The sequence below is a fragment of the Fundulus heteroclitus genome, chromosome 12 (genome assembly GCF_011125445.2).
Source record: "Fundulus heteroclitus isolate FHET01 chromosome 12, MU-UCD_Fhet_4.1, whole genome shotgun sequence".
Lineage (NCBI taxonomy): Eukaryota > Metazoa > Chordata > Actinopteri > Cyprinodontiformes > Fundulidae > Fundulus > Fundulus heteroclitus.
In genome coordinates this window covers 41,915,629-41,929,019 of record NC_046372.1, presented here as the reverse complement: position 1 = coordinate 41,929,019, position 13,391 = coordinate 41,915,629, and the positions used below count along the sequence as shown (strand labels likewise).

Below are 13,391 nucleotides of genomic sequence, written 5' to 3'. Positions count from 1 at the left end.
TGTTGCTTACATGTTTTTTTTAAGCAGTATAAATATAGATCTGTCATGCTCTTTAAATCAGTGTCCCAGCTCAACTCTACCAACTCTGTCAACTCAAACGTTTTACTCAAGTGAAAGTATAAACGTACCAGTTTAAAAACTACTGAAAGTGTAGAAGCAATTTACGAAAAATAAATCTCGTTAAGGTCTAAAGCTTAGAGTGACCGCACAAACCTCAAATGAATTCAAGTGTGGGTAAAATAGCAAATTTTTATTAAATAAAATACTATTATTGTGAAGCCACACAGCTCCCATCTGATCTATTTCGGTTGAATAATTTCACTTTATTTATACCTTTGCTGGAATATTTTTAATGTCAATTTGATAACAGTCTCCCACTTTAGAGCATAATAACAAAGAGTGAATGCGGCACATACATAATCTATTGGTTTATTCCTTGTGGAAGAAAACTGCAATACTGGGTAACCTTGATATGAGTGGGTTTTAAAATAGTCAGTTCAATTTAATATGCTCATCTGAGCTTTCATTCTCTACAAGCCTTTACGGCCTTTTCAAACTTTTAGATACTGACAAGAGGAAATATCAGATTCAACAGTGGACAGGATTAACAAATAAGCAACCCTTTGCCTGGTGGATTGAAACCAATCTATTTCTGCACCCTTGTTCCTCTTTAAAGCACTTTTAAGTTCCTAAACTTTTTTGTTGAGGATAATAATTGATGTAATATTACACTGCATCAAATACTATTCTAAATTTATTTCTAAGCATATGCCCTGCCGGTCATGTATAAATACTAAATGGAGCACTCCGCTAGACTACTCATCTCCCGAGAACTCTCACATTTTGTCACATTTCAACCACAAAGCTCAATGTGTATTTTTATTCGCTCCCTCTCAGTTGCTACATTATAAAAAAGTAGTAAATTATCACATAATAATGAAGTGAGTGGAATACATGATGTGTTGTAAAACAGCCTTTTGTTGCAACAGCTGCATGCCTTTTTAGGTTCTGTTTTTTTCCAGCTATGCTTGTCTAAAAAAATATTTTTTCGCATGTTTCCTTTGCTAATTGGATCAATCTCACGCTGATCAGTTTGTTCGGCTCTACAAATTTAGATTAGATTTATGTCTGGACTTTGACCTGGCCATTCTATAAACATAATTTTTTTCTCCATGTGTCCTTGTGCTGCTTTTTCTGAACAAGACCACAGAGTGCATGTGGGTTCAGATTTAGTGAGAGGTGGTAGTGTGCATCACTCGTGAGGGATCAAAAAATAAGGGCCGACTTGAACATATCTCAAAACAATGACATAAAGCCACTGTTTTCGTGGGGGTTTTTTTTAGAGCCTAAATCATAATTGAACATCATTAATTGATTCTACAGGCTTAGTTTGCCGCACACTGTCCGTAAACATTTTCCCTATAACTATTTGGTGTTATGTTAAAATCAGAATAGGTAAAAACAGATCCAGCACATCTAAAACAAGCAAGGAATTTAAGCTTGAAACCACATCATAAAAACAAAACATCAGAAACATGCAGCTTTTAATAATTTATTAATTTTTCCTGGAAATGGAGCTGATAAATTGTTCGACTAACGAGCTTGAGGGCGATGTGAAGACATGTCTTTGCGCGCCATCACAATAAGTACTTCTGAGTCTAAATTAAGCAAGGGTTTTAATTAATATTTTTTGTTTAATGCAGAAATGTCATCCAGATGGTATTTTTGTGTTCTCACTTCCTAATTTATTCTCTGATCTTATTAAAAGTCCTCTAGACAGATGTATATCAGCATGTGTTATCATCCCTTCTACAGTTTGGATTCAAAATGTGAATTACCTTGTAGAGGCTGCCATTCGGAAGCTGATCTATGTGTATTTATAGTTGCTGTCTGTATTTTTCTTAGGTTTGAGAAGATGATAAGTGGGATGTACATGGGGGAGCTGGTGCGTCTCATCTTGGTCAAGATGGCCAGAGATCAACTGTTGTTCCAGGGAAACATTACGCCAGAGCTTCTGACCACTGGACACTTCAGCACCAACTACATCTACACTATCGAGAGTGACAAGTTAGTATAAGTTAGTGTGATTTGCACAAAAATGGTGTCCAATTAGAGCCCTAAAACATCCAGTGTGATTTGCACAAAAATGGTGTCCAATTAGAGCCCTAAAACATCCAGTGTGACGGTGGATTGACGTCAAGAAATGAGATTAGTGAGCCGCAAAAGGCCTTCAACACTTTGTTCTTTGTGTGATTTTTGTCTGGGTTAACCCAGAAATGTAAAAAGATTGGAATTCTGGAAAAACAACTTTAATATATCAAATGATGGGAGTGGGAGTATGTTGCTGTTGGTTTCTCACTGCTTCCTATCTGTAAAAAAGAACAAAAATATTTATATCCATGTATTGAAACCACAACATGTTTTAAAGGTGGCCTAATATGCTTCCTTTTAACATTCAGAAAGGGTCTATGGGCTTCCCAACCATAATACTAAGCTAGTTTTTCTTAAGTCAATTGTTTTCACTAAACAATGAGAATTATGTTTGCTAAAACTGTGCTTTACTCACTTTAAAGTCTAATTGTACGATCTAAGAATTGGATTAATTGCTGGCTACCCCTTTCCTCAAAACAGACTTTCCCGAAGCAAAAGCTGCAATGTGGCTAACACAGCAGGGATCTATCGTCACAAGCAAGAAATGTTTGTGAAAGCTTCAACGCTGCTGAGCTTAACGAGGAATCCAACGTTTTTTCCGGACGGGTACATTTGTAAACATTGTGACATTGGCTTTCCTTAATGAACTTGTCATAATGAATTTAGCATAAAAATGTAAACTCAACTTTAATTGACAGGGACTAGGAGGAAAGTTTCACAATCAGTTTTCCTTCGTTATTTCCTCCACAGTTAAACAATTAAAGTATTGAGATTTGATTCAACGTGTGAAATCAACATTTAGAAACTGTTGGTATAAACTGACAGTGTGCAGTGGAGGAGTTCGTATTTCAGACTAAATGTGCCATCCGTTCCAGAGCAAAGTCACAACTAATCTACACGTGAAGCAGTGTTGAAACAACTGGTGGGCCCAATGATATGTACTGAAGAAAACATGACTCATTGGTGAGAGACATGCAGCTAAGTGAAGAATGCCTCCCGGGAGGCTGACGTGTCATTATCCCAGCCTGCTATAAATAAGGAAGTTAATGAGAGAAAATGCAGAAGGCAGTTCTGGAACACCATTCTTCTGACAGATGACACTAAGATCAAACTGGCTCTTTGATGAGATGAAAAGAACAAGCAGGAGGTCTGGAACGGCTTATCTTTAAAACATTTAACACTGCAATGAGAGGAACGTTTAGCCCCCGAAGTTTATCCGACATCATTTACCTTCTGGCTGTAGTTACCCTGCACCTTTATAGGGCTCTGTATTCTGCTGGCTCATCACGTGTCTAAATGGAAGACTTTAGTTTAAAGGATGCATCAAAGTACACTTGTATGAAGAACGAAGCCACAAAGGATAATTTAAGATTTTAGCTCCCACTGAAAGGAGACCATTGCGGTAGAACCACAGCTCACCATAGATGCTGTGTATCTCTTCTGGCCTGGGGACCCACTGGAATCCCCAGAATAAGCTGGAGAGGGGTTTTAAACCGTACTTTTGCTTTCCAAGAACTCGAATAATAATTTGAGGCGGTACAAGTATGTGGGACCTTTTATGGCGTTTAAGCACAAATAAATAAAAATTCTTCTCTTCCTTTTTTCTTGGAGTTGACTGTGCAACCTGTTCACAAATGAATTCTAGCTTTAGAGCTTGATTGTTTTCTGCTTTGCAGAGATGAAGAAGGTCTGGCAAGCGCTGAGAAGGTGCTCCGTGACATGGGTCTGGACCCGAGCGCCGAAGACTGCGCCGCTACTCGGAGGATTTGTCAGATCGTGTCTACTCGGGCCGCACGCTTGTGTGCCACCAGTCTGGCAGCAGTGATGCGACAGATCCGGGATAACAAAGCAGCCGAAAAGTTGCGCATCACCATCGGAGTAGATGGCTCCGTTTACAAGAACCATCCAAAGTAAGTGATCCAGAGCCCTTCCGTGTGTATCTCACTCATGAAATATTATATTATAAAGTGAGTTTTAGTAGAGATAAAGAGCTCATCTAGGACTGAGCTTGATTAGAGCCATTATGGGTGTTTCTGCTTGTGCCTGAGTAAAATTGTCCTACAACGGGCCGAATTGTTCCAACAAGTACACACAATCCCCACATGTTGATTGTTTAAGCCCTCTTTACATATTTCGAGCTCGTTCACACAAAGGGATTTGTTCTCCCTTGTCATCGGTGTTTGCCTGACTGACTTCAAGTCAGCATTTACAAAGTTGTTTATTTGCCTGCTACACTTCACATGTCTTGCAAAATATTTGTCCAGCCGTGTGTTCCAGTTGTAAAATACAACGGGACACATGCCACACAGCTTCACCCCTCCGGTGTCTGGTTGGGGTTTGGTCTTTTTCTCAGTTAAATCCACTCAGACCAGAGCCAAGGACTTACAGTCAGGCTGGATGTCAGCCGCCTTTTGTAATGAACTTTAAGTACAGACTTTGGGTCAGTCCATTGAAGACAATGTAATTATCCTCACTCATCCCTTCTGATTAAAATTCACCTTGCTCCATCTCTTTTAGGAGGGCTTGACCGGTTAATATTTCTTCACTATGCAAACACAATCAAACGCATTTAGATTTAATCTTTTATTACAGTGTTGATTTCTTTTGTTTAGTTTCTTGGTTCTGGCTTACAGTACATACAGAGTTCTTTGGAGGCTTTTTATTCTCACAAGCACAGGTTGCTTTTTTGTTTTTGTCATCTGCGCTCCTCTGTTCATAGTTGGAATGAGTGTAAACTCCACTTGGACTTTCAAAGATGATATATTATAAATGATTGTGAAACAGTATAATTATATTGGCTTGTCTTTAGTTGTTCAGATGAAATAAAACAGAACAAACTGCCATAAGGTGAAAAAATATTATATGCTGCCTGGCAAACGTAATCAAACCCCTGAAATGGTTTATGTTTATCATATTGTGAAGTGGAAGGAAAATTGGACAAGCTTTTACAAATTGATATGGATTAAAGGGCAGTACACATATCTGTCTTCACTTGAGTTGCTGCTGCAGTTATTATGATGTATGCCAGGTTTGCACAACAGATTAAGATTTTTGTTAATTCTTTAATTGGACGTTTGGGCTTTGACTAGGCCATTCTTCTTAATAAGCCCTGATGCAAACGTTTCCTTTGGAGCACTGGCTGTATATTTGGGGTTAATGTCCTCCTGGGAGGTGGACCTCCTACCTGGTCTCATGTATTTTTCAGCTTCTGAGTGGTTTTCTTCCAGGATAAGCCTGTATTGTCTCCATCTGTCTTCTCGCATACTTTGACCAGCTTCTACGTCAGTAGAACTGAAGAATTTGTTTCTTATTTTAACTTTTTCATAAAGGTCTTTTTGTGAGCCACAAATATTTCTGTCTACAGATTCTTACCTGAGTTTTGGATCTCTGCAGCTCCTCTAGCGTTACCATGGGGCTCTTGGCTGTTTTTCTGATTAATGCTCTAGTATTGCTCCAGTATTTACTAACAAACACCTGAGACCCTCCACAGAACAGATGGATTTAAAGTTATGGTCCACTGTTAGATGTTCTATCATATAATTCCAGTAAAATACATTAAAGTTTGTAGTTGTAACTTGACAGAGTGCTAAAACGTTGTATTTGCATTAGTGGTTATTTAACTACATTTTTTTTTGTAAAGCAAAGAAAATATTATGAAAAACGAAAAGGACAAGATGGCAAAGCTCAAACAATGTGTGTCCATTATATGCTCTGAAAGTAGTTGAAAAGAGAGACTGTTGCTGGTGCAACAATAGGGTCAAAGGATTATCGTACCTTAACAGGTTTATATGATGGCAACAAACTTGATTCTGATTCTGAGATAACCAAGTAGGTCTGCACTTACAAGAAGGTTGACTTGGTCTGGAGATGCCACGTTGGTGTAGCTTGTAAGTCCTGAACGGGGAAGAGAGGCATTGTCACGAGTGGCTCTGGGCTTTGTTGATCAGGCTGGTAGCAGATGGGGAAAAAACTGTTCTTGTGGCGTGAGGTTTTGGTCCTGATGGGCCCCTACCTCCTGCCAGAGGGAAGTGACTGAAATAGTCTGTGACTGGGGTGTGAGGGATCAGCCACAATCTTCCCTGCACGCCTCAGAGTCCTGGAGGCGTACAGGTCCTGGAGAGATGGAAGATTGCAGCCAATCACCTTCTCTGCAGACCGGATAACGCGCTGCAGTCTGCTCTTGTCCTTAGCGGTGGCACCAGCGTACCTTATGGTGATGGAGGAGGTAAGGATGGACTCAATGATGGAGGAGTAGAACTGCACCATCATTGTCCTTGGCAGGTTGAATTTCTTCAGCTGCCGCAGGAAGCACATCCTCTGCTGGGCTTTCTTTGTGAGGGAGTTGATGTTCAGCTCCCACTTTAGGTCCTGGGAGATGATAGTTCCCAGGGAGTTCCTGGGGTAAATGTCAGCCTTTGAGTCTATAGTGCCACATAATTGTCATTGTTTAACACAAATCTGTCCACCAGTTTTAGAAATATGATCATATATGGCTCTCCCACTGATCCACCAAGATACTAAGACTGTTATTCACAGAGAAAACTGCATGCATCAAAAATGTATACTAATATGTTTGGGGATATCAGTGCTTCAAAGCATTTTTGGCATTTTCTTTCATTTCTAATTTCTATTGTTATTAAGTAACTAAAAATATGACCACTGCTGTCTCTAACTTAAGTTCTTGTAAGTTTAACAATTGACGAGGCAATAAATCTGGTTCTGTTTTACACAATCTGTAGATTTTCCAGGAGGCTCAACAAAATGGTGCGGCGCCTTGTGCCAGACTGTGACGTGCGCTTCTTGCAGTCCCAGCATGGCAGCGGCAAAGGGGCCGCCATGGTTACAGCGGTGGCCTACCGTCTCGCCGCTCAGCAGGCCGAGCGGCAGCGCATCCTTGACACCCTGCGTTTGAGTCGGGAGCAGCTCTTCGAGGTGAAGAGGAGAATGACGGAAGAGATGGCACGAGGCCTGTCGAAGCAAACGCATGACCAAACAAGCGTCAAGATGCTTCCGACGTATGTCAGATCCACCCCGGACGGAACAGGTTGGCTTAAGAGAAAACAAGATTTTCATAACGTCTTACACAAATAAGAAACCTTGCTTCTGTTATGTGTGAACTCTTTTCTCCTTTTTTTTTTTTTTTCGTTTTTCAGAGCAAGGAGATTTCTTGGCTTTAGACCTTGGTGGATCCAGTTTTCGTGTTCTTCTTGTTCGGCTGAGACATGAAAAGAAGCTAAAAGTGAATATGCACCAGAAGATCTATAGTATCGACCAGGAGACCATGCAAGGCACAGGGGAAGAGGTAACATGTCATTTGGGATTCAAATAGTTGGAAAACCATTCTACGGTTTATATATCGGAGCCAACCGTAAAGCTGCGATCACACCGTTTCCCATCCTGTTTTGGTGGTATGTGAAAATGACTTTGACCTGGGTTTTTGGGTGAAGAAATCATATATTTTGGAAAATGAAATTCTTTTCACACCTATGAAGTAAGTATGTTGCTTTGAAGGCAGCTGGATGCATCTGTGTTGAGATGCAGTATTTAGCACATTCTGTGTTATACTGCATCTGGACAAACTTCTCAGTGGTGATGCTTGTTTCAGGGCCTTATCTCTCTACTATGCTCCTCTTTTCAATGTTCTATGTATTATTTACGTTAGAGTAAGATTTTGACAATAGCTAAAAAGAAATACAAAAATATGACAGGAATGGAGACAGCCAAACACTTCTCTATTATTACTGACTGGGGCAGCAACTTTCGAAGAACACCAGCTGTAAAGACGGGAGTATAATGGCTTTCTGCAGTCAGGACAAAAAGAGAATTACTGCCAGATATATCAAGGATTTTCCAGGGACCGACCATAAGCGATTAAGAAAATTTTAATACTGTTGTTGATTTAGGGGCTGCGGTGGGCTCTGGTTTGAGCCACAACAACTGGCATATTGAGCTGACTGAGGAGCCAATGACCTGGGCAACCCAGATTAATTCCTCAGGATCCTGTTGTGGATGTTGTGTGTAACTTTATTGCAATTTAAATAAAGTTATGTTCCAATTTTATTTCCATAACCTTTGTTATGATGGTTGTGTTGTTGCAACTGCAATTATTATTATTATTATTATTATTATTATTATTATTATTATTATTATTATTATTATTATTATTATTATTATTATTATTATTATTAATAATATTATAAAATGTTTTTGAAGATTGGGGGTGCGTCAACTCAGTTATGACACAGAAGTGAGGGCACAGCTAAAAATGTCTGGGAACCGCTGTCGACTGTTGTGCAAGTCAAAACACCTACATGGTCCAGAAGCCAACAGTGCTTCTGTGCACTGCTCTCTGCCAGAATTGAAAAAAAAATGCCAGTGGAGAAATTGATTTGATAAAAATTGATTAGCAACGTAATGACGACCTTTCTATTAGACTTGCATAACTGGCAGGAAAGTAACAAATATTACCAAACTTCATGCTACATGAGTCGAGTGTGACGGTGTTACACTGGTACACATTTGTTTTTTGTTTAAGCAACAGTAATGTCACTGTTTAAATTAAGGGGACTTGATCCATACCCAGGATTGAGATGGGACAAAAAAAAATTCTTTGAGAGTAGAATCAGCCAGGAGTGAAAATCCACTCCTGTGTCACTCTTTTATCTGCAATAATGTGACTGAAGTTTTAAACTAAATGGTCTGTGCTTAGGTTGTCATATACAGCAATAATGCAAAGTTTACTGCAGCAGTCATATAAAGCTTTTTTATGGGTATTTTTTGCAAATGTATTATATCTAAAAATGAATATAGTCATTATTTTAATTTCACTCCGTTATCTGTGTCCTAGCTCTTCAACCATATTGTGTACTGCATTGCTGACTTCTTGGACTACATGGGAATGAGAGGAGCATCCTTACCTCTGGGATTTACATTCTCTTTCCCATGTGATCAAACCAAACTGGATGAGGTAACATTTTCTTTAGATTGTACTTGCATATTGTAATTATTAACTCTGTGTATTAAATTGTTTCCTAAAGTATTGGTTGCGTGATACACAGGCAGAAGGTGCTTTTGCTGAAGGTTTAAACTTTGGATTTACTATATGTTGAGCCTTTTGCTAAATAAGTTATTTATTTGTTTTTAAATTGCATTAGAAAAACACCTTTTTAACGCTCACAAAAGCAGGATTACATTAAGCAGAGCTTAGTCTGAATCGCTGTCTGTGTTATAAGCTTGTCACATTGGTGGGGGAGCACACGCAGCCATCCAGGCTTAGTTTCCACAACAACATATTACCTTGAAATATAAATGCTTACCAATCCAGCATTCATCGCAGCTGGAAGCATGTACAATCAGTAAACTGTGGGGGCCGCCATTTAGCTGCTGACAACATTTAGAAGCAGCTCACATGAAAAGTGAACTTTGTGTCACTGCCTCTAAACATTATGTGTAAAATAAGGTATCACTCTTACAGGGTCTAAAAAAAAAAAACTAAACATAATTGGGTGTTTTGGTGAAGTGATTGTATAAGTTGCCTTAGTTGCTCATTGAAGACAATTCACTGCAGAAGTGTTAGATAAATAGGGTGAGAATTTTTGGAAGCCTCGTCAGAAATTCTGTTGCCGTTCAAAGCTCCAAAATTGACCATTTAAGTTGAGTTTCTATGGCAGACACGCGATTCATAACATTGTTTTCATTAAGTATTGAGTCATGTGAAAATAAGAACTGTTGGCTAAGAACAGCCAGTTTATAAATGGACTATGTTGGACTTGTACATAGACCCACATCCATCACATTGACTCTTATGTACACTCTTGGGTGTTTGTAAGGACAGTGTGTGCCCTGGCTTGGGAAAATCACTTGCTTGAATATTGTTGTTTCTACCTTGTCAGAACAATTAATTTTACACAGGAATAATGAGGCCAGGACACGTGATGCAATTTTAAAAGCTTTTTAACCTAAACGTGTCTGTGTGGCGTGCTCTAACTATTCCCAGTTATTTGGGTTCTCATTCATAGCATTCGTTTCGATGTCTCACTATGGGATACGCCCCTTGCCGTATTCCTCAGAAGCATATATCTCATTACGCCAATCCTGATTGGCTGGTGATCGCGACGTTTGCGTCACCCCTCCTATAAGTAAGCTTGCGCTACGACGCCACGTCATTCGAAAACCTCTTCTCGCTTCGAGGCATATCTCTGATAGCAGACTAGCTTAACGGTCCACGGTCGGGGAGTTTAAGCTAACCCTTTGACATCGGGCGCTAGCTGCTACCTCTCCAGCCTTCACCATAGTCTGGAGCACGTGCCGCCAATATTAGCACACCAGCTAATATCCTCACTGAACTGTCACACCAGTCAGCTCAGCTTTTCACTTTGGTTAGCACACCAGCTAACGAAATTATTCCTGCTTCTCCTTACTCACGGGGAGGCGGCAGCGCGGAAACTCGCCTTTGTGGCTGCGGGAACAAGATCTCGAGCAAAGACCCACACCAGGTGTGCTCGACATGTTTTGGGCTGGAACATGCCCGCCTGGCGGTGGACGCCCCAGGCTCATGTGTGGACTGTTCCCGCTTCACCATGAAGAGCCTCCGAAGACGGCTAGCGCGCCAAGCTAGCCTCTGCGGCTAAGACCTGTGTCTGTCGTCGTGTGGGCTGCCGCCCAACAACGACGACAAATGCGAAGAGGATGGCGCTCACGGAGCGGACGCTACGGCCAGCTGGGGTTCCCAGGCAGATTTGGCCACAGCGCTCTCGCCCGTGGAGGACGTCCTAGTGCTGGACTACGAGGAAGAAGATGAAGCCATCTCAGAGCTCCTCATTTCTGAGGAGGACGACAATGATGGATTCTTCATTCCGAGCCCGCAGGCTGCAAAGCCGGGCGCGCTGTCAGTTCCCTGGGATGACAGGGAGAGTGCAACAGCCTCCCCCGCCATGTGCATGGACATGCAGTCAGTGTGCAAACGCGCTGCATCCAGGCTCAAAATCCCGTGGCCTGAAGTAGTGGTGGAGACCACCAGATCCCGCTACAAAGGGAAGAAATTGCCTCAGGCCACCAGGGCGACCAGACAGCTGCTCCCCGTTTTCCCGGAGCTCCCGGATGAAGTAGTGGTCTCTTGGAAGGACTGCTCGTTCAGCGGGAAAACCCAGATTCAGGGAGCTTCGTCCCTGGACTTCGAGGGCATGGAGAAGCTTGGCATCCATCGCAAGCCCCCGATGGAGCCGCTGGTAGCAGCACACCTGCATTCCCCAGCTGCCGACTCCCTCCAAAAGTCCCACGTTACCAGCCAAGGCGGACCGCTTCCAGTCCGCCTTGACGGACAGAGCATATAAAGTGACAGCGGTTGCGGTGAGAGCGCTAAATGTGTCCTCCATGCTTTCCGCATACCAAGCGGAACTGTGCGAATTCATGGCTTCCAAGCCGGACCTTGACGTGTGGGATGAGATCACCGTGATAACGGACCTCTGCCTCCGCGTACAGCGCTGCGCAGTCCAAGCCACGGGTAAATCTATGGGGATGATGGTGTTGCAGGAAAGAGCTAGGTGGCTCAACCTGACCAACATGTCGGACCGAGAAAAGGAGGAGATTTTGGACATGCCAATCGTGCCGGAAGGCATCTTCGGGTCTGCGCTGGCATCCATGCAACAGCGGTGTGAGGCTCGGAAGAAGGAGGATGAAGCGCTCCGTTTCTGCCTACCCAGGAAGACGGAACCTTCTCCTCAGGTGACATCAAGGCAGTCCTACGCCTAGGCAACGCCCTGGCCCCCTCCCTTCAAGATCCCCAGACGGCCAAAACCCCAGCCCTCTCCACCGGTCCCTTCCGACCAAGGAGGCAGACAGGGCTGGTCCGGGAAACCGTTGAAGCCTCCGACAACTCCCCCTGCGGGCCAGCCGGCGCAAACCTCCAGCCACAAGGCCAGGAGAAAGAAGAGGACGGCCTGACGGCGCAGCCCTCTCACGGGTGTTAGAACTGGACGTTCCCCGTTCACCAGTTCTATACGACCCGCCAACGAATGTGTGTCCCTCGAGACCTCTGCTGCGAGTTGTTCCCTCAGCCAGAGGACGAGGAAGCTTGAAAGTTGCGACTGCTGTTCCTGTCCCTACAAGTCGCGCAAGCACACGCACATGTTCAAAAATAAACCATGTTCTCCTGTCGCATCCAGACCTGGTCAAGGGCGCAGATGGAAACACAAAAAATAAAAATAAACGGACCGGTCACATCACTGCTCCTGCAGGGGACGCCTCATCCTCACAGGCAGCAGCTTGGGACCGGCTCCGTGAAGCAGTCATTTCCCTGCGCATGCGCAGTGCCGTCCATTCGCGACGACTCTGCTCTGTCGCTAGGGGCCCCGTAAGTCCGCCTTTGAGATCGAAGAGAGACCCTGTAAGGACCTCACACTCCGCTCAAAGAGACAGATGGGCTTCCCTCACAACGTCAGCCTGGGTTCAGCGGACCGTAACGAGGGGATACCGGCTTCAGTTTGCCAGGATTCCCCCTTGCTTTTCAGGGCATAGTTCCCACTCAGGCGGGGGGAGAATCTGCTTGCGCGCTGCAGGAGGAAATCTCTGCGCTCTTGAGGAAAGGAGCTATCAGTCCTGTTCCCGCGGAGCAGAAACACAGTGGCTTCTACTCCAGGTATTTTCTGATCCCGAAACGGGGAGGGAAAGGAATTTGCCCTATCCTGGACTTGAGACCTCTGAACGGTTATCTCCGGAAATACAAATTCAGGATGCTCACACACGCATCCCTGTTGCGTCTGGTACGTCAAGGCGACTGGTTCACCTCGATCAACCCGAAGGACGCGTATTTCCATATTTCTGTGTACCCACCACACAGGAAATATCTGAGATTCACTTTTCAGGGTGTCTGTTATGAATACACAGTGCTCCCGTTCGGGCTCTTCCTGAGCCCGAGAGTGTTTGTGCGCTGTACCGAAGCGGCGATTGCTCCACTAAGGAAGCAGGGCATCCGCTTTGCCACATATCTGTACGACTGGCTCCTTCTGGCTCGATCACAGAGGGAGGCGGTGACGCACACACAGATACTCGTTCGGCACCTGCTCGATCTGGGTTTTGTGCTGAACCACGAAAAGAGTGTGTTAGCCCTGACACGGAATATCATCTTTCTGGGTCTAGAGCTGGATTCGGTCTCGTGCACCGCTCGTCTGTCTTCAGACAGGGTGCTCAGGCTGAGGTCCTGCCTCGCCTCATTCCACTTGCTCAGGGCAGTCCCTTTCAGA

At 43.4% G+C, this 13,391-nt stretch overlaps 1 protein-coding gene across 1 annotated transcript in view; it reads left to right on the top strand.

Moving 5' to 3' along the window:
- Positions 1-1,905: 1,905 nt before the first annotated feature.
- LOC118565046 (hexokinase-2-like) overlaps positions 1,906-13,391 on the top strand; it is a gene marked incomplete at its 5' end in the record, with an annotated part of 31,760 nt that continues 20,274 nt past the window's right edge. Inside the window, 5 exon segments of the mRNA XM_036144625.1 lie at positions 1,906-2,067; positions 3,828-4,061; positions 6,891-7,195; positions 7,305-7,453; positions 8,999-9,118. Of these exon segments, the coding sequence (XP_036000518.1) occupies positions 1,906-2,067; positions 3,828-4,061; positions 6,891-7,195; positions 7,305-7,453; positions 8,999-9,118 (970 nt within the window).